The sequence below is a fragment of the Prionailurus bengalensis genome, chromosome A3 (genome assembly GCF_016509475.1).
Source record: "Prionailurus bengalensis isolate Pbe53 chromosome A3, Fcat_Pben_1.1_paternal_pri, whole genome shotgun sequence".
NCBI lineage: Eukaryota > Metazoa > Chordata > Mammalia > Carnivora > Felidae > Prionailurus > Prionailurus bengalensis.
The window spans coordinates 102,444,412-102,467,539 of record NC_057354.1 but is presented as its reverse complement, the minus strand read 5'-3'; the positions used below and the strand labels follow the sequence as shown (position 1 = coordinate 102,467,539).

General features: G+C 54.0%; 1 protein-coding gene across 4 annotated transcripts in view; it reads right to left on the bottom strand.

Annotated features, from left to right (window-relative positions):
• Positions 1–5,449: 5,449 nt before the first annotated feature.
• PAX8 (paired box 8) overlaps positions 5,450–23,128 on the bottom strand; it is a 58,926-nt gene continuing 41,247 nt past the window's right edge. For 2 of the 4 annotated variants that reach the window (XM_043603950.1, XM_043603951.1), the window contains exons 8-12: positions 22,297–22,417; positions 21,624–21,830; positions 14,399–14,500; positions 8,071–8,157; positions 5,450–6,643 (exon numbers count right to left, since the gene is read on the bottom strand). In XM_043603950.1, coding sequence (XP_043459885.1) covers positions 6,567–6,643; positions 8,071–8,157; positions 14,399–14,500; positions 21,624–21,830; positions 22,297–22,417 — 594 coding nt within the window. In that variant the 3' untranslated portion in view covers positions 5,450–6,566. The remainder of the gene's footprint in view (positions 6,644–8,070; positions 8,158–14,398; positions 14,501–21,623; positions 21,831–22,296; positions 22,418–23,128) is intronic. The other 2 variants (XM_043603952.1, XM_043603954.1) reach the window with 1 other exon arrangement.

Here is a 23,128-nt window from a genome sequence, read left to right as displayed (position 1 = left end):
CTGGCACATAGTAGGTGGGTCGGCAAACTCTCCCAAATGAATGAATGAATCAATGGATGGGAGGGCTCAGCAGACTTCCTGCCCCTGCCTCTGTTAACTGTGGCTTATTAGTCTCACTCTGGTTTCTGCCCCAGCCCTGGAATCCTTTTGAAGCCTGGCTTAGTTCCTCCAGCTGAGACGGGGGCCCTGGGTGAGCAGGGCACCAGAAGCCACCCCGTCCCCACCCAACAGAGACGCGATTCCAAATACGGCAATATGGTGCTTCCTATGGGGTTCAGTGGAAAATTACCTGGGGAATTTGGAAGAAAGAGGGCTTCATACCTGAACCAGTCAGATGAGGCCGGTAATGCCTTTCACTGACCCAGGCAACCACTGAATCACAATGTTAGGGCCGGACATCATCTCGGCCCAAGCCACACATATTACAGCTGAGGAAACTGGCCTCCCCTGGGGTCTCCAATGGGGAGGAGATGGGGAGGGGCCAGAGCCCCGCACCCCAGCTCTGGGCTCCTTAGCTCCATCACTGGCCACTCGCTCTGGGGGAGGGGTGGGAGAAACAGAGGTGATGGCCAGGGGCCCCGTTATGATGACAAGAACTAGCAGGTTCCAGTACCCCCCAGAGTCAGTCTACACTGGCAGGCGGAGCAGCCCTTTTCCTTGGCATCGGCAGCTAGTTTCACCAGCCCTTCTTTCTTTCTTAAGCTTTTCTCTTTCTCTTCCCTTCTTTCCGTTGGTGGGGAAATAAGTTTCCATTCAGACCAAGCTCACCCCTTCAGGGACAATTTCTTTCCCCGCGGGGGCAGCAGAACCCCTGGAGGCCGATCGATAGATGGGGCCCAAGGAACGTTCTGGCCACACTCCCTGGGCTGGGGCCGCGGGGTGCTCTCCTCTCCCCAGGGGGGCAAATGTGGGGGAGCCGAGGCCTCCCAGGAGATGGGGTGGGGGGCGGGGGATGGAAGGGTGGAGGGGTGGGGGGGCACAGGCTTGGAGGTGGTGGGAAGATAGGAGACCTGAACGTGACTTCCCGGTCCAAGCTCCGGGCAAGGCCTGGGGCCGTAAGTTAAGCTTGCTAACAATGCCCCCCTCCCTAAGGCAAACAAACGAAAACCAAACAAAAAAAGATTTATTTGCAAATGAACAGCGGCTCCCGTAGGAGGCCTGGGCGGCGGGCTGTGGGCCCGTGTGCGTGACTGTGAGCGCCCGGTGGGCCCGGCTCCCTCACGAGGGGGAGGGTGCCTTGGCTGTGGGGGGGAGGACGTGGAAGTGGGGGGTCTCGGAGCGGGTGGGGGCCGGAGGCGCGGCGGGGGGAGGGTGTTGGCTTCACGCTGGTACTAGTTTGATTTATCCCTAATGAGTTCTCAGCACATGGCTGCTCCCGGCACACTCCGGGGGCCAGCGCGGCCTCCCGCGGGCCCCAGCCCGCCCCGACTCCAGAACAGCCGCCGCTCGCTCAGAAAAGAGCCAATTTCCACACTGCACAGTCCGCTTCACTCAAGGGGAAATCACATTTCCCTGGGAGAGCCGCAGGCAGTCACTCCACAGCCTGGCCAGCTGCCACCAGGCACAGATGCGGGGGAGCAGGGCCCCGCTTCCCCTCTCCCCTCGCCCAGAGCCCCGCTTCCCGCCGCCCGCGGGCCCCGAGCCCCTACCCCCAAATCTCCGGGCAGCCTCTCAGCGGCCTCTGCTGCTTTGCAAGACCAGGAGAGAGGGTGCCGTCCAGGGGAGGATGCTGGCCCGGAGGGGACCGGCCTTGCCCGCTTCCTCCGGCTTCTTAGGCCAGGCGGCTGGTTCCGTCCAGGGGCTGGGGCACGTGGAGGCGGGGTTGAATGTGGTGGGTCTGCCTTCAGGAGACAAGGCCTCCCTGCCTGTGTCCCACGGTCCCCCCAAACAGCCAGAGGAACAGAAGAAGGTAATGAGAAGAACAAGAAGCCAAAAGATAAGCAGATGGAGAGAAGAGACGCGCGTCCTGGCATTTGTGGAGCAGGACGCAGGACCTCTAAGCCCTTCCCGAGCGGTCACTTCCTCTCTCACGTGTCCACACCCCTGCGGGACGCAAATGGGGGCGGAAGGAATCCTTTGCTCCGGACCCAGCGGAGGAGGAACTGGAATAAGAAACTAAGAGATGAAAAATGTCAGGACCAAGAGGTGAGAGAGGTTGAGGGACGGGGTTCTCCACAAGAATCACAGCTACGGTCACTCAGCTTGGTCACTCCCTGTGGAGGGTGACGCATGGACTGCGGGCAGAGGGACAGTTAGATCCCCTACAGATGGAAGTGCTTTGTGACCCTAAAGGTAGGACGGCAGCTGCCAAGGGATGGCCGGAAGAGAAACTCACGGCCAAGGACAGCGGAAACGGGGTCAACCCGGTGCTCCTGGGCCCAGTCCTACCCACCTCCGCCTGTAGCCTGACCTCTGGACCTTCCATCCAGCACTGTTTGCCCTGTCAGGAGAGCATGGAAGTGCCCTGGGTGCTCACGTGCCTGCCATCCCTCCCCACAAAGTAAAAGCCGCCTGAGGTCTCTGCAGAAGCCTGGCCACATCCATCCAGGTATCAAGGCCCTAGATTAGGATGCAGAGTTGGCCTTAGATTAGGGGTTGGGCTGTGGTCCCTGCTCCTCTGAATGACCTTGAAAAAGTCAAGTAATCGTTTGCTCTCAGTTTCTCCACGTGCAAAATGGGGCCGATGTTCAGAATCAGAGACAAAAATTGATATGAATGAGCTTTATAAACAAAGACTAAGCCTATGTGGAGGATTAGGCCGTCTTCTGAGGATGAGGGAAGGTGGGGGTGGGGGTGGGGGGACAGTTAAGTAGGGAGTGAAGGGGGGCCGGGCAGGGGCCCCCAATCCCCCTTGGCCTCCCTCTGCTCCTGAAGCTCAGTCCCACCGACCAGGGGCATCGTGGTCTCTAGGCCCCTCCTCCTGCACCCACCCCAAAGGACAAGGGCATCAGGAGTCTCCTAAAGAGGACCTAGGTGGGTACACGTGTGCATTGGGGGAGGGAAGCAGGAGAATGATGCGGGCTGGCAGGAAAGCAGCAGCCCTAGCAAGTGCCTCGACTTCCCCGGTCTCCTATTTCCTGTCTGAAAACTGTGGCCACTGACTGCTCTTGCCTGAGCTTGTTGCCAGGGGTGAAGCGCGTGCCCGCACGCGAGGGACGGAAAATTCACTTTCTTTGCTAACAACTCGTGGCAAGGATATTGGAGAAGGGAGAGAGGGGTTGGAACCCGTCTGGGGCTGGCCTTGGAGGCAAGACTCGCAGCCGCCCCTGTCCTCACCCCTGCAGGCTGTGGGGTCAGACTGGAGCGTCCACACAGCTCCAACCCACCTTGGAAAGCGGGGGGTTCTGTCTGCTCCACCTGGTGGCCCCCGGGGGTGGGGGGTTTGAGCCGCTCTGTGTCTCAGCCGGAAGCTGTTCAGCTGCCTGCGGGGGCTGCCTGGCCCACTCAGACCTCTCGGAGCTTCTGGTACCCTGGGCTGGCCCCGCTGCGCTAGGAGGGGCAGAGGGGGTGTGGGGAGGTGTGGTGGGCGGTGGGGGTCACTGAAGGGGATGGAGTGAAGATGAAATGATGGAGCAGGAGCTGGGAGAGCTGCCTGGAAAGCTGAGGAGGCCTCCCCACACCGGCTGTGACTGGGATTGCTCTGGTTGCGAGGCAGGTGGGTGCCTCTCTCGCCGGCTCAGGCCCAAGCCTCACCTCAAATCCTCCTCCGCACACGCTCTACTCCCACAAGTCTTCGCAGAAACCAGGGCCTGACCTTGCTCCCCGGCAAACCGACCCCCTCACACGCAGCTACTCACGGGTGCTTCCCACATTCCCGCGTGTCCTCCCTCCTCACAATCCTTTACCCCCGCTGGGGCCACCCCAACTTCTCCCAACGCTGCCCCCAGTGCTGGGGCACCTCAAGTCGTCGCTTTCCCCCAATACAGAAACGACTCTATTTTCTGAGACCCAAAGGGGGACCATGGTTTGACCGTGGATCGAACGTCTGGACAGGCACCGTCTAGTAGGACACATGGCCATTGGCCCACACCACACACTAGCCAACACCCGCTTTGAGCACAGTGCCCTGAGACGCTCAGCTCACCTCCGAGAAAGGGAGGGGAGTTCAGAACCACGGTTACCTGCAGCAAAAAAGCACAGCCCAAGTCCCATTGTCATTTGGGGGTTGGAGAGGGCCTGCCAGGAGCACCAAGTGTTCCCAGAGAGGGTTCTGTCTGCAAATGCAAAATCGGTCTGCAGGCTCCTTGGGGCACCATGCATCTCAAAGTGATCTTGGAACCAGGTCGGGGGGCACTGTCTTAGGGCACTCAGGGAGCCAGAGGTTCGAGATGATGAGGAGCCTCAGATACGACGGGATTCAGTCCTGCTTCCATGCTCCTAGCTAGAGGCAAGTGCTATTCTTGGAAAATGAGCCTCATCTCAGATCCCCTCAGAAGAGGAGACGGGTTTTCTCTGCGGGAGGGTCCCGTGGCTCTACTCTCGTGCCATCCTTGGCGAGCATCCCTGGCCTCTCTTTAGGGAGGATGGTGGGGCAAGAGGCCTATCTCTCTGCCTCAGCCCTCCTAGTCTTGGAGTCCCTGGTGGGTGAGGAGTTTCCTCTCCATCTGACAACCTCCGTGTGCTGCCCTGTCGTCAGCATTCACCTGGGCACCGTGCTACACAGAGCCCTGCCCCTAGTTCCTGCTGTGTCCCCGGTGGAGAGGGTCCCCACAGGCCAAGCACCCTCGTGGGGGCACAGCCCTTGCAGTCACCATTTTATGTGACCCTTGTTCTCCAAAACTTCTTAGAAAGGGATTGTCTGCCCTGCGGCCTCCCTCACCCCCTCCTGGCCCTGCACGCCCAGGGCCACCCATTGCTCGGTCTTTCCAAGAGGACTTGATTGAACCCCACCCCCCACCCCCACTTCCCACCTGGGGCAAGTTATTTCATTTTGCCAGAGCCTCAGTTTCCTCAAATCTCGAATGGGGCTAATCCCGGCTTAATTTATGGGAGGCCCTCCACACGGAGCCTTGCACACAGTAGAGCCCGGGAAATGTCTTCTCCCTCCTGTCACACCGCAGGGCGCATGGGAGCGGTTACCTGGGCTCCGGTTTACAGTGTTCCCAGAACCTTCACCAACCCTCCCGCTGATTCTCTGGCTTCCTGTGAATAACAGGAGCAGCTACTTGTGGGGAGTCTACGACTGGCCCGGCATCGTGCCATGTGCTCATTTTAATCTCACATTCACTCACAGTGGAAATCAAAGCTTAGGATAAGTGGCTGCCCGGAGTTAAACATCTATTAACAGAGGGAGAGGGAGAATGCCAAGTCAGGGCTCCTGGGCATCAGACGGTCTTTCAACCCCCCACCCCCCACCCAACACGAGTTCATTGTCCACAGGGCTCTGGGGTTCTCTGGAGAAAGCCCAGACCCAGGGTGCTTCCTTCCCCAGCTGACCCCAAAGCCTGAGACCAAGAGTAATGGTTTATTGAGTTATGTGGTAATGGTGGGTTGTCTTTAAAAAAAAAGAAAGAAGCGTCAAGGAGAGAAAGCCCAACATGGCAGGGAGACAATTCACTGAGAGGCCAAAGTCTAGGGGTGGACAGAGGGAAGCTTGACCCAAACAGAGCTTCATTTACAGTATTTACAGTCAGGCTTCTGGGGCAAGGGCTGCGAGGGGGCCAGAGGGGGAACCTCCATTGCTGGCTTCAGGGGGTCGCCTCAGGGTCTTTTCCGTTGCTGTGGGCTTGGGCTGTAGGCTGCATACCTGGCTTGGCAGGGGCTGTGGGGAGAGGGAAGCGGTCCCCGGCAATTCTGCCTCATTCTGCCCCCGGGGAAGGGCTGCAGCTCACTCCCCAGGAGCCGGGGCCCTGGGGAATGTCTGTCTCAAGCTGTAATAGGCCGACGGGCTGGCAAGGAATGATCCACCGGAGGAGAACCTGGGGCGTGCTCACACATTCTCAGCAGCAGGCGAAAGGCAGGCCCTTGACCGCCAGGTGGAGCTTCTGGCTGACTCCACCCGGCCCTCAGCCTGTGGCCGGGAGGGAGGCGCGGAAAGAGCCAAGCAAGCCGAGTGGAGGAGGTGGACGACCAGAGCCTCGGCTGTGGGGCAGGCTGCAGGTGACGGTCAGCGAGGCTGTGGGGGGACAGCCTCCGCGCCCGGCTGTGGTGTACAGGCTGGACAGAAGTGCTTACAGCCCAGGACCGCCAGAGCGCGTTGATGGAGCCACAGACGCCTTTGCGGCCCTAAGCCCCTCGCGGGCCGCGAGCCGTCCCTCTCAAGCTCCTCGGCGGTTTCCTCCTCTCTCCACATTTCTCCTCCAATTCTGTCTCTTTTGGAATGGGGCAGGCTCTCTCCCTGGAACTCCTGCCCCTCATTGCGGAGTCTTTAGAGGACAGTTTGGCCTTCTCCAAAGTCATCCTGTCTTTCATGGTTCATTAAATCAACCACACAGGGAGTGAGCCGCAATGCTGGACTTGTGGTTATTTTTCATGTAATAAATAAAGATTCCTTTGTGTGACTCTCTGGGGCCTGTCCCAGGCCAAGTCCTCCTGTTGCTCAGTTGCTCCCACTGTCCCCATGGCAACTACAGGTGGTCAAAGGCCGTGGCAGTGGTGGGCGGTGCGCTTGGCCTTGATGTGGAACTGTAATAATATGGGGAACCTGGACGTGTTTAAAAAAAAAACAACAACAACAACAACACTGCCGGTCAGAAGGGGAAATTGCACCACAGCCTTCCCCTGCATCTGCTAACCTTTAAGACAACACAAGTTAATCATCTACCCCTCCGGCCTATCTGATCATCAAAGATTAACTCCTCTCTGGGCCTATTTCCTCCTTCCCTGGCCTCACCTTTGGGTTTCTGGCCAGAATGAGAACTGTTGGCTTCTTGCCCCTCCCCCCACGATGGCTTTGACCTTCAACACCCTCCTTTTCAGGGAGAGGGCAACTGAGAGCAGTTACATCTGGAACCTTGAAGAACCAAGCGCACCTGGGGATCACTGGGGCCTTCCCCAACCTTGCATACACAGTGCGAGGTCAGAGAATCTTCTCCTTAGGGCCCAGAAGGACTAGAATCCTGACTGGCCATGGGGGATGTGCGTTTGAGGATCCCCACAGGGAGGCTCCCTACACCTGCAGGATGCGCAGCCCAGGAAGGCTTGGCGGGGAGGTGCCCTGCCCCTGGCCCATCTCAGCACCCTCATCCTTTCTGGCTAAGTTGAACGGAAAGGTGAGTTGGAGTTGACCCCAGGTGGCAAACAGAGCCCAGGTTAACCACCCTCCCAGTCATTTTTGGAATGCCAGAAGGTAATGGGAAGAAAGGGGGTTCTTGGGGGATGGCTGGTCCTGCCAGGCCCTTGGCGTGGGCCACACTTGCTCCACTGCTCCTCTTGGGCTCAGGTTTGCTCTGAGACCCTCAAGGTCATCACTCAGGGAAACTCTAGTGGGATTCTTCAAGCCACTTATGGGGCTTGGTTTCCTAAAAAGCTTCCTTACCCAGCCCATGGCCCCAGGGCAAGAGAGGGGTGAACAGGAGCCCATAGCTCATCTCTGGACCTCCATCCTGAAGGGTGTCCACATCTCAAGCCAAATATCAGGAAGGTACTGAACAAAGGGTCCCCGTATGAGGGTTCTGGTGCTGGATAATGAGTACCAGTGCGCCACTTAGATGGTTAATGTGTGTGACAGGACAGCCTTATTTGCACTCCTGTAGGGCGTCCTTGCCTCAGTGTCCCTGCTGCTGCGCTGTGAGCCCCTGAAGGCAGGAAGTCCACTCTTTGACTTTGCTGGAGTCCACCTTTGCCCTTCCAAGGCCTGAGCCCTGAATCTCACACAGAACCAAGACATGGCCTCAGGCAGTAGGAGGGAGAATGGTGCCGAGAAGTCTCTTGCTTGTGTGCTCTCCCTCCAAACACCTAGGTACTTGGCCTTCCCTCTAGCTGCTTGGACTGCCAAGAACACCTGTCTCCCAGAAGCCCTCCATCTAACCTGGGCCTCCGGGCTGCCTTTCAGGCAGACTTTTGGCCCAGTCTTGTACCCCAACCCTGCCCCACACAGCAGAGGGCCTGGGCGGCCCCGAGGGGACTTACTCAGCAAGCTGGAGTTGGGGAAGCGCCAGGCCTCGCCGTAGGAGGAGTAGGGGGTGTGGCCGTAGGCATTGCCAGAGTATTCACTTCCTGTTGGAGGCACACAGGTGAGAGGCCTGTGAGGTGGACATACCAATGTAGGCTTGGGGGTGGGGGAGAAGGGTCTGCAGGGCTGGCACTGGGCCAGCCCTGGGGGCATGGACAGCCAGGGCAGAGACCATGTGAGCTCAGATGTCCCTCAATCCACCCTTTGGGGGCCCCTCAGCCTGCATCGATTTGGACAGGTACCAGAGGCGCCGCCCTGACAAGCTCAGTCCTCCCAGGTAGCCCAGGAGGGACGTGATATTATCGTGCCCATTTTTCAGGTAAAGAAGCTAAGGCTTGGAGACCTCTAGAAGCTCACACAGCTGAAGGGTTTGGTGATGTTTGGAAGCTGAACTGTGTCTCCGGCGCCCAGGTCCTACCACTTTTTCTGGGCCTGGACCTTCAGCAGAAGACCTTTCCAGGAGGGGCAGAAGGGAGTGAGCGGGGTCACAGAAGCAGCCCTAGAAAGAATTAGCACGTACGAACTTTTTAGCCTCCCTAGCTCTGAGTTTGTTAGGGACGGGTGTGGGGTGTGTGTGAGGCCGTGGCGGTGGGGGAAGGGGGCTGCTGAGGATTAAAGGAAGGAGCCCAGGGAGGAGCCCTGCAAAGCACCAACCTCTTGGGGACTTGCTCTGAGGACGTGGGGGTCCCATCCTAAGTCGGCCACTTGAAGCAAACTCAGTGCATGACTTCCAACACAGCAAATCAGATCACCTCTTTCTGTGAGTGGATTCTTGGCTTTACCAAAAAGGAATGACTTACCAAAGAAATGACATAAGGCTTCCCTTAAGTAACAACAAACCCAAGCAGACCGCACCATCACCGTGGGTACTTGGTGGGGAGCTTAAAGTCTGCAAAACATGTTCCCATACACTATGCTCCTTTGTCCTCATCAGCATCCTGTGCAGCACCCATTAATATGGCCAATTGATAGAAGAGGAAATTGGAGTGCCCCAGGATTAAGCAGTTTGCCTCAAATCAAATGGCAGAGCAGAACTTGGCCTCAGGGCTCTTAACTCAGAATTTCGGATAATCCCTTTATGTGCTTCTGAGACAGTTTCCTCTGAAAGCCAGGTTCCTGCCAATCCTGCCAAACCATGAATATCTGCACCGCCTTTCAGAACCTCATCTGCTATTGGGAGCTAAGAGCCTTCGGTGGCTTCTGGTCTCCTTCACCGACACTGGAAGGGAAGCTTGAAACTGCCTGACTCTGGAGCCGGCCTGCCTGGAATCAAATCTCTGCTCCCAAATCTCCCACTTCCTCGCTGTATAACCTTGGGCAAATCACTTAACCTCTCTGAGCCTTGCTGTCCTCATCCGTAAAATGGGACGAATTAGTGTCTCTATCTCATGGTGTTTTAGAGAGGATTAAATCGGATAATATACGTCAAACGTTTAGCCCCACTCTTGGTATATAAAAAGCACCCAAGAAATGCTAGCTTTTACTATTTTCCAATCAAGCAGGCGCTAGAATAAAGCTCAACCGAGGATCACGAGTGAAGAAACTGCTCCCCAGAGAGGGAAAGACATTTACCCCAGATCCCCTGTTCAGTTAGAGCCTGCACTAGAATCATGCGCCCTAGCTCCTACCCCAGGGCTCTTTCTTGTCTCCCACAATGGAAACTGTTCCCCATTAACCGCTGTTGTATCCTCGATTTGCCTGGTTTCAGAACACCCTAGAAGGAAGCTGATTCTACGTGGGCTACACAGCCGGGGCCTCTAACCACAACCCCCACTCACCCCACCCCCCTGCCCAGGGCCAAACACTACTGGCTTCGAAGGACAAGGAAGAGAGGTGGAAAATACAATGTGTTTCCTCTCTCATTTTGTCACTTATTCATGCATTCACTCACTCACTCACACACTCATATACTGAACACACATTCACCAAATACCTATGTGCTTCGATCACACGGAAGCTGGCAGAAGGGTTGGGGCACAGGCGGCGGCACACACCTGGGTGCCGCGTCTTCCCACCACCAGACCCGTCAACCTGCATGCAACCCCAGTGGATGAAATGTTTCTGCATCCGTGAAAGGCCAACCCGTCGTCTTTGCTCCGCATCTCACCCCTCTCACCTTTCCAAGGACTTTCCCCCTACAATCTATCCCCCTTTTTCCTGCTTCAACCATCCCTCCCTTTCTAATTCACCACTTCTTCCAGGCAGCAAACATGCTCTGCCAGCTTCTCTTTTAAAAAATTCTCTTCCTGCCGCGTATCCAGCTACCAGCCCCTTTCTGTGCTCCCTGGTCTCTGCCCTCACCTCCTCATTCCCCTCCAAACAGGCCAGTGCTGATGCCCTGACATCCCCACAACCTCCATCCTGATCATTCCAGTGGTCACTTCGATGCCCACCCCACCCCCTCAACCTCCTAGCCAACCTTGATTCAGGTCATTGCTCCCTCTATGCCTTTGGGTTTCACGATGCCTTTGCCATTAGATCCACTGTTCCCTCCCACTCACTCTCCTTGGTGGTGTCTTCTCTGCTCCAGCTCTAAGTGCTGAAGGCTTGGTCTGTGAGCCTTCTGTGATTTTCCATCCACAGTCTCTTTCTAGTGATCTTGTCAAATCACTTGGCATTAAATAACAGCTTGGAACAATGGCTGAAATTTATGTCCTAGCCAGAATTCGTTCCTTCAGACATATATCAAGTGCCTACTGACTTATTAAACCGGGTATTTGGAGGTGTCTCAATCCTATTATGGCCCAGTAGAACTCTTGATTTCCACCTGCCACACATTCTATCCCTCCCTCTCCTGGTCTCCCATATATATACTCGCCAGCACCACCATCCACGCATTTTCCCAAGCTTCAAGCCTAGGAGTCATTCCTGCTTCCTCTGTTTTGGAACCCCCACAGCCAATTCACCAAGTGTTGTTGGCTGTGCCGCTAAAATACCTTCAGTGTCTCTTTTCTCCTCCCTCACTGCTTACCCCCCGCCCAGCCCAAGCCACCAAGGTCTTGCAGGAACTATTACGGTTGTCCGTCCCCTAACTGGTCTCTGTGCTTCTTCTTTTGACTGTCTACCTTCCAGTCCCACTAAGCTCCTCCCAAGAATGAAACAGCAGTCTGTTTCCCCGGCAGTTGTCTTAAAACTTGACCCAGCCACTACCAACATTCCCTCCTTTTGTAGTGCCTTCCCCATTTACTCGTTGTTCTTGGATATACTCACCAACTCCTTTTTAAGTGTGATCGCGCTAAACTAGTTCCTGCCTTGGGGCCTTTGCACTTGCTGTTCTTTCGGGCTGGGGATGGTTTGCTCTAGTTTATCACTTGGCTGATCACTTTGAAAACCGTCTCAAAGAGGTCTCCCCTGTCCACCCAATCTAAAGTAGTTATCTCCTCTCCCCGTGGCTCTTTAATACATCATCCAACTTTGCTGTCTTCACAGCACTTGCCACTATCTGAAATGATCTTGTTTACTCATGTGTTGACTTGTTTACTGTACTTTTTTCTTCATGATTAGGTTGTAAGCTCCATGAATAGAGGGGCCTCCTGCCTTCTTCACTGCCAGATCCTCAGCATCCTATACCATAGATATTCAACCAGTATTTGTCAAGTGAAAAAGAGATGAATGGATGAAAGGACGCAAGAATGGCTTGAAGGCTGGAAACTGGATGATGGATGATGGAAAGGTAGACAGATGAAATGATGGATGTATAGAGGGATATATGGATGGATGGATGAATGGATGGATGGATGGATGGGTGGATGGATGGGTGGATAGAAGGATAGATGGATCAATGAAAGGACGGATGTAAGAAGAAAGGATGGATAGATGAACAGATAGAAGGAACTATCAATGGAAGGAAAAAATGGAAAGATGGATGATGGATGGATGGAAAAATGTGTATAAAGATGCATGGATGGAAAAGTGAGTAGATGGATGGACGGATCCATCTATCTGGAGTTGTCAGTTCAGCTCTAGAACTGGTGTGAGGGTCATCAACTCTGTTAATGGGGCAGGGCAAACAACAACAACCATGAGAAGGCAAAACAGATGATGAGCGGACAGGAGAAGTCTGTGTCCTGGTCCTGTTCTTGTGTCACTTTGCTATAGCTTGCGTTGTTATTTCTAGTATTGGGGGAGGCAGTATGGTGTAGTAGAAAGACCCCTAGATTTGAAATCAAAAGACCTGGGTTTGAACAACTCAGTCACATGGTATAGTTCATTAAGGCCCTGAGCACACTCCTTTGCTTTTCTAAGCTTGTTTCCTCATCTATATTAAACTAGAATGATACCAGCTTCCTAATTTTCTGGTGAGGATTCAAGAGGAAAAGTTATATCTATGAATGGCCAGGCACACAGGAATTAATGATCTTTTCCTTCCTTCCACAAACGATTGAAGAATGCCCACCGGCATGCCTTGCTTTAAGCATGTATTATGCATCTAACACACAGTCGGCACTCAGTGAAGTTTTTATTAATTTTAATAGAAGGAATCTCCGTTTAGTCAACTGGGAGATTGCGGCTACTATAGAGATGGACAAATAATTTTTGTGCAAAAAGATTCTTTAAGGATTAATTTGTACCACGGAGCTCCTAGGAGCCAGATGATACACTTAAATAGTATTGCATTTTCTGAAACCTGATTTACATACGACTTACTGGAAAGTCCGTGCACTGCGCAAGGCAAGGCCCACCCCTTTTGTAATTCACTTGAAGTTGATGTTGTAGTTGTGCTATTTTTTTTTTTTTTTCCACAACACTCACTCAGGATGAGATCCTTCTGGAAACACCTGCGGGCCTTTGATGAGAGGCCCAAACCTTCCAGCTACCTCACGGGTCATACTCTGGGCCCCAGGACCCCCTTGCCCTGGGCCTGGCCTTGGGGAATGATTCATAATTAAGAGAAAAGCCCTGTGCTTTCTGTTTCCTCCTCCTCCTCTAAGCAGGCGGCAGGGAAAGGTGGAGAGGTTGGAAGGGGGGTGGGGGGAGCCGACTGGAGCCTGGGATTTTGATTGAGAGGCCCCATTATCCACACTCTTAAAAAAATAACCGAATCTTTTCCTTTTTTATCTTGACCAATCTCATTTCACGCTCCAGAAGAGGAAGGGAGGGAGGGAGGGAGTCCAGGGCCAGGAGGGAGAGAGGAGTCAGTATTCTGTATTTTCAACGCTGCATTAAGCACATCGCCACGGTAACCAGGCAGCAACAAGTGCCAGCTCAGCAGGTTCCCAGGGAGCGCAGAGCCTCCTTGCCTCCTCTCTTCTCCCTCCCCTCCCTCTGCCCTGGAGAGCCCAGCCCACCTGCTTCAGCACAGGGCACCCAGAGTGGGTGGCTGGCGGAGAACAGCCCCTGCCAGGGAGGGAGGGAGGGAAGCAGCCTGGGTGAATGTAATGTGTTAAGTCTCTGGGGTCAGGGGCATCTGCATGGGGGTCACAGCTCTGATTCAGAGCTCATTCCAAAAGCTCCACATCCTGGGGCCTCTTGGAGCAGTAGATATGACTCGATTCTGCCCTGTCCTCCCTTGGGTCCTTCCTATACGGTTCCTAAAAGAGTGAGTGAGATTCGCCCAGAAAAACTCCTTGTCCTCACTTGTCTAGACCTTGACACCCTGGGTCACTATTGGGTGATGATCACGCCGGTGGAGAAAGAAATCCACATGACTGGCAGGCAGTATTCCAGGGCAATGCCAGTGATGATGGAGAAATCTTTCCAGCTCATGTCCCTGCAGTACCTTTGGAGTACCTGGAACACGGGTCCTGCCCATGCAGGGTTGAGTGCGTGTGGGGTGTGAAGGAAGGTATATTTCAACCATTTCATCATCATCATCATCATCATCACCGACCCCATTCATATTCAAGTTTTACAGAAAGGGTGTACAAATGCATCAGAGTGAAAAAACTGGGAGACAATGGGTTGCTCAAGGGCCAGGCTTGGGTTTAGCTCACACTGTCCTGCGGACCCCTAAGGCACCCTCCATCAAGCCTCACTGAGTCAACAGAAGAAGTGGCAGAGTTTGGGTTTGAACACTGGCCAGTCTCAGCCCTGCCCGTTTCATCACAGGGAATCTGGGAGCAGGTGGGCAGAAGGAAGCTGAGCCGGGCAGAGTTAAGGCGCCAGGACTGCAGTGAAATCTTTGCTCCAAGCGTTTCCAAGAAGATGCACCCTTTGGTGGGTCTTTCAATGCCTTTTGGGAAATCTGTGCATGGGACGTACCCTGCCTCTTGGCCCCTCTTGCTCTACCTTTGGCCAACACTTCCCGTTTGCAGTACTCCCCTCCTGCCCAGCCCCTCCCCTTACCTGCCACCATGCCTGCGATGGCAGAAGAGGCATAGCTGCCCTGTCCGCTGGTGGGGATGTGGGGTGGGTATCCGGGCAGCGTGGGCCCCACCATCTCTCTCCCTGGAAAAATACAGCAAGGAGTCATTAGTTAGGCCACTGTGGGCTTCTGCGCTGTCTGTCTTGCTTCCCTGAGGCTCAGCGAGTCTTCCCTCGTGCCACCACCACTCTCCTCAAAGCCAGTCTCCAAACCCACTCCCCCTCCTCCCTTCTCTGAGCTCAAGCTTCTCCCTCCGTCTGGCCGACAGGACACAGGCTCCGCCGTGCAGGGAGCACTTGCTGTTGCAGTCCTGTATTGTGGCCCATCCTCCAGCGATTTTATTGGTGTGCATCTTATTTACCCATAACAATGTCATGGTTTTGAAGGCAGGGCGGGGGCTCTCTCTTCTGGGTCTTTGTTACCCACCCCCAGCGTCCAGCGTACCAGTGTGTGTAGCTGGCCTAAGTAATACATGAGGGGCCACTGGACTCAGAGCTCACGTTCTTTCAGCTCCGCTTTGAGGATCAAGAACGACGTCCTACAAGGGATGGCAAAGGCCTTTGGGCCACTACCTTTCACTATACTTTTTTGGACCCGTGGCAGACATCGCTAATCAATCACTGAACTGGCTTCCAATGGGCCAGGGACGGTGGTTCCTATTCCTCAACGTGGTCTTCCAGGTGGGTACAACCTATCAGAATTGTAAAGGACACAAAACCTATAGGCTATCCCTGACCTAGAAAGGAGACACAGGCTGAGAGATATTTGGTGTTAACACCTGAACATGAACCACACATCTGTCGATTCCATTCCTGGAAAAAAAAAACACAAACAAAACCCAAAAAACAACCCACTTTCAGCAAAACGGACATCCAGCTCTCTCTTTATAATCTACGGGTAATGCCCTTGTCTTGGTGGCATGTGGAGACAGCCCTAGTGACCTGATTTCCCTGGCTCTACCTCTCCTCTACATCAGAAAGTTTGAACCTTCCCATTCTGGAGGCCCCGTCTGACTCGGTGAGTTTCTTCCACTTCTCTCGTGTCCCACAGGCCCAGATCAGACTCTCCCTCACCCAAAGATTCTTGGCAATTCATCCTGCTTTGGCCACATCTGTCCAGGTAATGACCGCTGTCATTACCACTCAGCGTATTTATTAATAACATCTATTTTACTCTCAAATGCCCCATTTGGAATGATGAGTTATTTGGTCATTCCATTTCTTAGTGATGTTTACAGGGTTTCTCAACTTCAGCACTATTGACATTTGGGGCCAGATAATTTTTTTTTAAATTTTTTTTTAATGTTTATTTTATTTTTGAGGCAGAGAGAGACAGGGCATGAACAGGGGAGGGTCAGAGAGAGAGGGAGACACAGAATCTGAAACAGGCTCCAGGCTCTGAGCAGTCAGCACAGAGCCCGACACGGGGCTCGAACTCACGGACCGCGAGATCGTGACCTGAGCCGAAGTCAGACGCTTAACCAACTGAGCCACCCAGGCGCCCCAGGGGCCAGATAATTTTTGTGTGGGGGTCATCCTCAGCATCGCAGGATGTTCCATAGCATCCCTGGCGTCTACTCGCTAGGTACTGGAAGCACTTCCCACCCCACAGGACAACCAAAAATGTCTCCAGATACTGTCATACGTCCCCAGGGGGCAAAATCACCCTGGGGTGAGAAACGCTGTGTTCGGTTATGACCATTTTACCCAAGCGCCTCTGCCTCCTTCACATCGGGGCTGCCTTTTCTCCCGGGACTCACAGGGACCCCCTGTGAGTCTGTCAACCAACTTACCAAGGCCGTCCCCTCTGCACCACTGCCCGTCCAACTTTTCTGCCTGACATCCCCCCGAGGTCCAACATGCTTTGAACTCTTCAGGGGGTGGCTAGTAATGATGAAAGGGAAGGCACGTCCCATGGAACCTTATGAGTCGTCAGTCCTGCGGCGACTAAATCTTACCTCTATTTTAAGAGATTTCCTGAAGACAAGGTGTGCATTCAATAAAGATTTATTGAGAAAGTATGAGGTCCCAGGCACTTTTCCGAATACTGGGGATACAGCAGTGAATAAGAATGCTAAATTAGCAAGGCCAGCCAGTAAAGCAAGATTGGGCATGAGCTGGGATAAGCGTGTGAGCCAAGTTTAGGGGGTCAACAAACGAGACACCAGGCCTTCTGGACTTCTGTCTTTCCTCTGAAGGAAGGATTTAGGAACCAGAGGACCTTGGTCCTTATCCTGCTTCTGCAACTAATTTTCCAAGTGTCCTTAGACCAGCCACCTATGTGCCCAAGCTTGTTTCTTCAGGTGCAAAATGGGTGGGGGGGGGGGAATAAGAGTACCTTATATACCTTATTACTATTACTATGATGTTATCAGTAGAACTCACAGCCAGGGTTTCATGTTATAGGTGGACATCGACTAGTGCAGTGGACACATTCTATAAGTTGTTACATCATGGGAACCCTTATAGAATAAACCCTATTTGAAAGGAGCCATCAGGGTTCATTATTTAAAACTATGTGAATGTTTTCATAAAAACGAACACCATCGGTGCCGGAGCAAACAGGGTGGAAGCCACTGGAATTCTATAGGTGGGTTCAGTTCACTTGACCCAAGGTCTGAATAAAGGAGGGATTGGAAACTCAGGTGAGGCAAGGAAATTTTAGTGCATTTAGAAGTAGAGGAAGGACTATGCAGAAAATACTCCAAGGTAAAATCTGATCCTTCTTTGAAGAAGGACTACAATACAATCAGCTATCGGACTCAGCCCCCTCGGCTCTCAGATGAACATTTAGCCAAAGACTGGAGCCTATGAGAGGAAGGGGCGGCCATGAAGTCTGTGAGGGCAGCAGGCGTACAGGGGGTGGACAGATGCATGAGCAGGAGAGTGATGGAAGAGGGTTGGTGGCTAATTCAGGCCCAATGCCTTTTCTTTCCTTTTCCTGCTTCCTCTTCCCTGAGAGAGAGAAAGAGAGAGAAAGAGAGAGAGCTCTAGATCCAAGCCAAGCTGTGGATGAGGGACAGACTAATTTCTCTGAATCACATCTTCCCATCTGTCTCATGAGCTAGGTTAGATTAGAGATAGTAAATTAGGTTCACCTTGTCACTTACTTCATCGGTAGGGGTTTCCTGATACCCTGTTTTGAGAAGGATTCTGAGGCTGCATCTGTGTCTCCCATGACTGGGGCTGGAGGTGAGGAGGTAACTCTTGGCTTTTAGGCCTCCTCTTTGCTGGTGCTGGTCTAGGTATTCTCCAGGTCTCCTTTGACCCTGGAGCCCTGTGGTTCCACACTCCCCTTTCTACTGCCCTCGACCCATCCCTTTCCATCACCTGGCCCTACTGTTTCTTGAGCTCTGCAGCACAGTGGGCAGAGCACCAGGACACATGCTCCCCCGAAGCTGCAATTTAGTCACAATTGCCCTGTAGGACCCCATCCCATGAGAGCTAGCCCCTAGACTGCTCTTAGAAATAAATTCATTAACCTCACTCCCTTATATTCTGAGATTTTAATCTTCATCTCTCCTTGACCACCGAATTTTCTCCCAGGGGAGCAGATGTTTCTGGATCAAGTGCTGGAGCAGACCCCAAAGTCTTCCATGAAACTTGGCCCTCCTGGAAAGCCTAGTAAGACTTTCTACAGGATGGCCCTCATCCAGCCTATGGTACCTTAAACTCCCCTGTCAATCCCTCAAAACTCTGCTTCAGTTCCTTGTATATGTGGTTTCTTCCAAAAAGCCAAGAACCTTGCAACCTTCTCAGAAATGTAACCACAGAAGCCATGAGGTAGATGCACTCCAACACGGCCTAACCATGACCTTTTGCTGAATTACTTATTTTTGAAGGGTCTTCATCATTAGTTTCTTTGATTTGTTATTATTTATCTATTTATATTTATTTTTTGAGAGAGAGTGTGTGCACATGTGTGCATGCATGAGTGAGGGAGGGGCAGAAGGAGAGGGAGAGAGAGAGGATCGTAAGCAGGCTCCATGCTCAGTTCAAAGCCTAACTCAGGGCTCAATCCCATGACCCTGGGATCATGATCTGAGCTGAAATCAAGAGGGACGCTTTACCAACTGAGCCACCCAGGTGCCCTTAGGTTCTTTGATTTGCAATTCCTCTGCACTCAAATATACTTTCTACATGGCCCTATTTTTCAGAAGGTGATGTAGACACAGGTTGATATTCGCTGGCTGCAAAGTGGGATTCTATAAAAAAAAAACACTAACACCCCAGAAATATTGGCAAGTGTTCTAAATATTGGTAGAGTCCAGGAGGAATTTAGAGGGTAGAGGTGATTTCAGACAATTTTATTTGCCCACTTTGATGTCTGCCCTCTACTTGACCCCTTTTCAATTCCTTATCTTGTTCTGATAGCAAAGAAAATTTATAGCGATCCAGAAATCTCTTTGGCAGGACTAAATATAATTTTGCACAAAAGAATGGAGGTGGGTAGTGGACTCTTTGATGATAAAACCAAACTCAGGGCTCTCTGATCAGCTGAGCTGGAATCAGCCCTGGAACACCCAGGACAAGGATGCCTTTGCTATCACTCTTGCAAATGTGCTGGGACCCAGACTGGGGCATCTGAAGGGAAATGGCAGGAATATTAGGGACAATCCTATTGTTCCCCAAACTCTGATCCTTCTTTTTTAAAAAGCTGATTAGGGAGAAGCTGAGACCCAGAGGGACAGTCACCCTGGAGACCGCACTATCAGAGACACTGGGTGAGGAGAGGAAGTGACCCCAGGGGGAGACTGTGAAGCAGCAGGGAGGAAGCCACTCAGAGGAGGTGAGCTGGGAAGGCTCTGGTAGGTGAGGGCCAAGCTGATTCTGGAATGAAAACTCATCTGGTCCTGCCTCTTTCCTCTTGTCTGCAGCACTACCTCGGCATAACTGAGTCTTGGCTCCCTTCTTTCTTTCAAGTTCACCTCTTCCTCTCTTGGATGGCTTTCTAGCCCCCCCGACTCTTGAGATCCTTCCTTCCTTCCGGCCTTCCTTCTCCCTGCATGTCCTCCCAGCCCGCTCACCGTGGCTCGGACCCGTGGTAGGTATTTTAGGTCCATTCTTGACCATAGTCTGCAGGTGGACAGTCTTCGAGGAGCCACAGGTCAACACCCTGGGCTCCACATGGACACCAGCCATCCTGTACCTTGTGCCCAAGCCACAGGGCTGGCCCGGCTCTGTGAACTGCATCCCTGACTTGCTTCCTGCTCTTGGCAACCTGCCTGGACCCGGTGCCTCCAAGCCTGGGCGTTCCTTGACAGAGGAAGAGTCCCTGACTCTGGTGCTGCATCTTCAGCCCTCGGGCTGGGCCCTACAGCCAGCCATTGGCTTCCACAGGGGCCGCACTCTATACCCTGGTGTCTGCTGACAGCTTCTTTGCTCCATGGGGTGCATGACCTTCCATTTCTGCTGCTGGTCTGGAATGTGGGCATGTCCACTAAACTGAGAGCTGACAGAGGTCGGAAGTGGCCCACTGCTTTGACTGCATATCGACAGGGGGTGCGTGAAGCCCTAACAGGGTGACAGGGAAGGGAGAAAGTTGGGGGAAGGGAGTTTGCCACGGACCACTGTCCAAGACCGCTTCCCAATGCCATGCGTCCACTGCCTTGACCTCTCGAATGGTCCTGCCAGGTACCTGGGCAACTCACGCAGTAACTAAAGAACTGCGCCCCATCGTCACGTGCTCCATCCACACCTCATCCCCTGCCTGGCTTATTGCAGCCCTCCTGGTTGGGGCCCACCATTCACACGAAGCAGGCGGTCTCACCCAGTGCTTGGGCCTCTCCATCCTGCGGCGGATGTGAGCCCCTTTACTCCCTGGCTCCCCTCCCACCCTCCCGTCCCATTTTCTCTGGCTGACATCACTCCACTCAGCTCACAGATTTTTCTCCTTTAATCACTTTGGTCAAAACAAATGACCCATCTCCGCTGACTTCACCCGCTTTTGAAATTTTGAACTCTGAGTCAGCATGTGCTCCCGTGCCCCATACCCTGAAACACTGCCTCTCTGCCCACACACTGGGCTTCTTTCATTAACCCTTTACCTCTGTGCCCACCTCTTTCAAGAGGTCCTCCCACACTAGACGTGGGGATGCACAGAGAAAAACATCCCAGGTCCAGCCAGCCTGTGCACTTGAGTAAGATGACCCTGTGGTCCCTCTGGGCAGGTAGAGGCCTTGTTCTTCTGGTGTGGTGGTTTTCAAGTCCAGGGGCTTTCAGGGGGGCAGAGTCCCTACTTCAAAACAGAGTAGCTCTTCATTTGTCTGATTCGGATACCTGGCTTCTGTAAAAGCTGTCATTTTAACAGCGTGTTTTGAGGCCCAGCAAGGTGAAAAACACTGGTCCAGAAGGGCTAGTCCACCTCTGGCTTCCTCCATGGGTTCCGGTTCAGTGCCTTGGGCCCACATCTAACACAGTCCCATCTCCGTGGAAGCCCTTCGGAGAGCTGAAGGCTCTCATGGGTCCCTCCCTGCTCCCCATTCTCGCTCCATCTCAGGTCACTCTGCCAGACAACCACACGCCTACGCAGGGGCCCTGGCCAGGCCCAACTCCTTCCTGGGCCTCTTCCCCACCGATATAAGGAGCGATTTGCTCTAGATGCCCCTAAGGCACTTCCAGCTTTACGTGTTTTGAGGCCAGAGAGGTTCCTGATGGGAGGTCCCCTGCTCCCTCATCTCTCAAGTTTCTCCGAGGGTGACCCTGTTAAGCTGGATACAAGGAGTGCTACACTGTGGAGACCCAACTGGGACAGACCCTCTGTCTTCTTTAGCACTTTGATCCGGAAATCGTCTCCAAAAGCCAATGACTTCTTCCCTCCAAAGTTTTCTTCTTTTCCTTCTTTTTTACTTTTCACCCAGACCAAGGGTTCACTGCTTTATACTGCCTGGCTCCTGGCCTTAAGGCCCCCCCCCCCCCCGCTCTTCCATGGGTCTTTGGGGGGAGGTTCTGGAAATGTGCCGCGCACCCCACTTCCTGGCATCCCCAGAGTGCCTGCCCCTCCCACGGCCTGACTTGGCCAGCACGGAGCACCACATCTTGGCACGTCCAAAAGCTGCGGGTAGATTTAGGGAATAGGGTGACGGTGGACAGGACTGAGGGCCAGAGACGGGGCTGGACCCAAAGCAGGGGACTGGTGGCCGGCCCTGAGGACCTCCCCCTCCCCCACCCGCGATAGCTGCACGGCCCCGGGACCTCCCTGTCGTACCTGAGAGGAGGGCCTGGCCCGTGAACTGCCCGTACACGGAGGCAGCATGGGGAAAGGCATTGAAGGGCGGGACCGAGGCACCGGCTGGGACCCCGGAGCCGACTTGCTGCAGATCCAAAAAGGCGGAGCTAGATAAAGAGGAAGGGGTGGAGCTAGAACTGGACACCTCGGGGGTTTCCTGCTTTATGGCGAAGGGTGAATGAGGATCTGCCGGAGGGAGGGAGACAACAAGGAGAGAGGGGTGTGAGATGATGGGGTGGGCACATGCACAGACCCAGCCATGAGATGCGGGAGGGGTGCGGGCGGGGCGCGGGGGCAGGCGGCTCCTCTCTGAGTCTGGGGGTGGCGGAAGGGCTGCACGTGTTCCTCAGGGTGAGTGAGGGCTGGAGAGAAGCTCTGCCTCCCTGCTGCGCCTCTGCTAGCATAGGAGTGTTGTGTGTGCCGCCTCCCCTCCCCTCCCCCGCAGCGGTGGGGGAGCGAGGAGGCACGGAGGGGGGCCTGGGATACGAGGCTAGACCCTCTGGACCCACCTGGAGGCCCAGCCAGCACAGCCCACCTCTCCTCTGCAGGCCCAAGGTCCTAGCACCCTCCTCCTCAGGGCCGGCCGCCCTCTGCCTTCCAGCCCATCTGTGCAGCTGGGGCCACGTGGCCCAGGACATTCCGGGCGTCGTACCTGCCACCACTGGGTAGGTCTGATGAGTCGAGAGGTTGCGCCCCAAGGGTGTATTGGAAGGGGTCAGGGTGGCCTTGCCGTCGTCCAGGGCGCTGTTGAGCAAGGGCAGCGGGTAGAGGCCCTGGGGAACAAAGAGAAGTCAGCGCACAGAGGCCCCTGGCAGGCGGCCTACCTAGAGACCCTGAAGCCTGATCTCCGGGCTTCCTCTCCTGCGGCCCTGGAATTCAAAGCCGGCTGGTCTCCCTCCCTGTCTCCCCACAGGGTCTGGTCTGGACGCACAGAGAGCAGGATGCAGGGCTGGAGCGGTCTGCCTCTGGCCTGGCTCAGAGTGCTTCGCTCCATTCATTAGTTTATTCCTCTCCGGATAGGAAATGCAGGCACAGGGCAGCCAAGAAGCTCGTCATACTCCCATGTGGGGCAGAGCCAGGACCGAAACCCAAGGGGCCTGGCTCTCGTGTGCATGCTCTCAAACGCTGCCCTAAACTGGAAGACACGATGACCGCTTCTGTTTGCAAAGAGGGCACGTCAGAGCTTTGCCATGCCATCCCGACCCACTGAGCCCCATGGCCCTGTGATGTGGCCAAGCAGTATTTTGTATGTTTTGTACGTGGAGAGCCCGAAGCCCAGAGAGGCAAGTGTCCCCGGTAAGTATGAAACTGGTACCAAACAGAGGGTCACGGATCCTGCCTCGTGTGCTCTTTCCTTCAATAAAGTGGCAGACAGGACACCCACCAGAACAGGTGGGTGTCTTTCTCTTTTCTACGTCCAAGTAAACATTAACTCGCAGGTTCAGCTGGGCGATGATACTTGGGGTCAGTTTTGTTTAAAAATC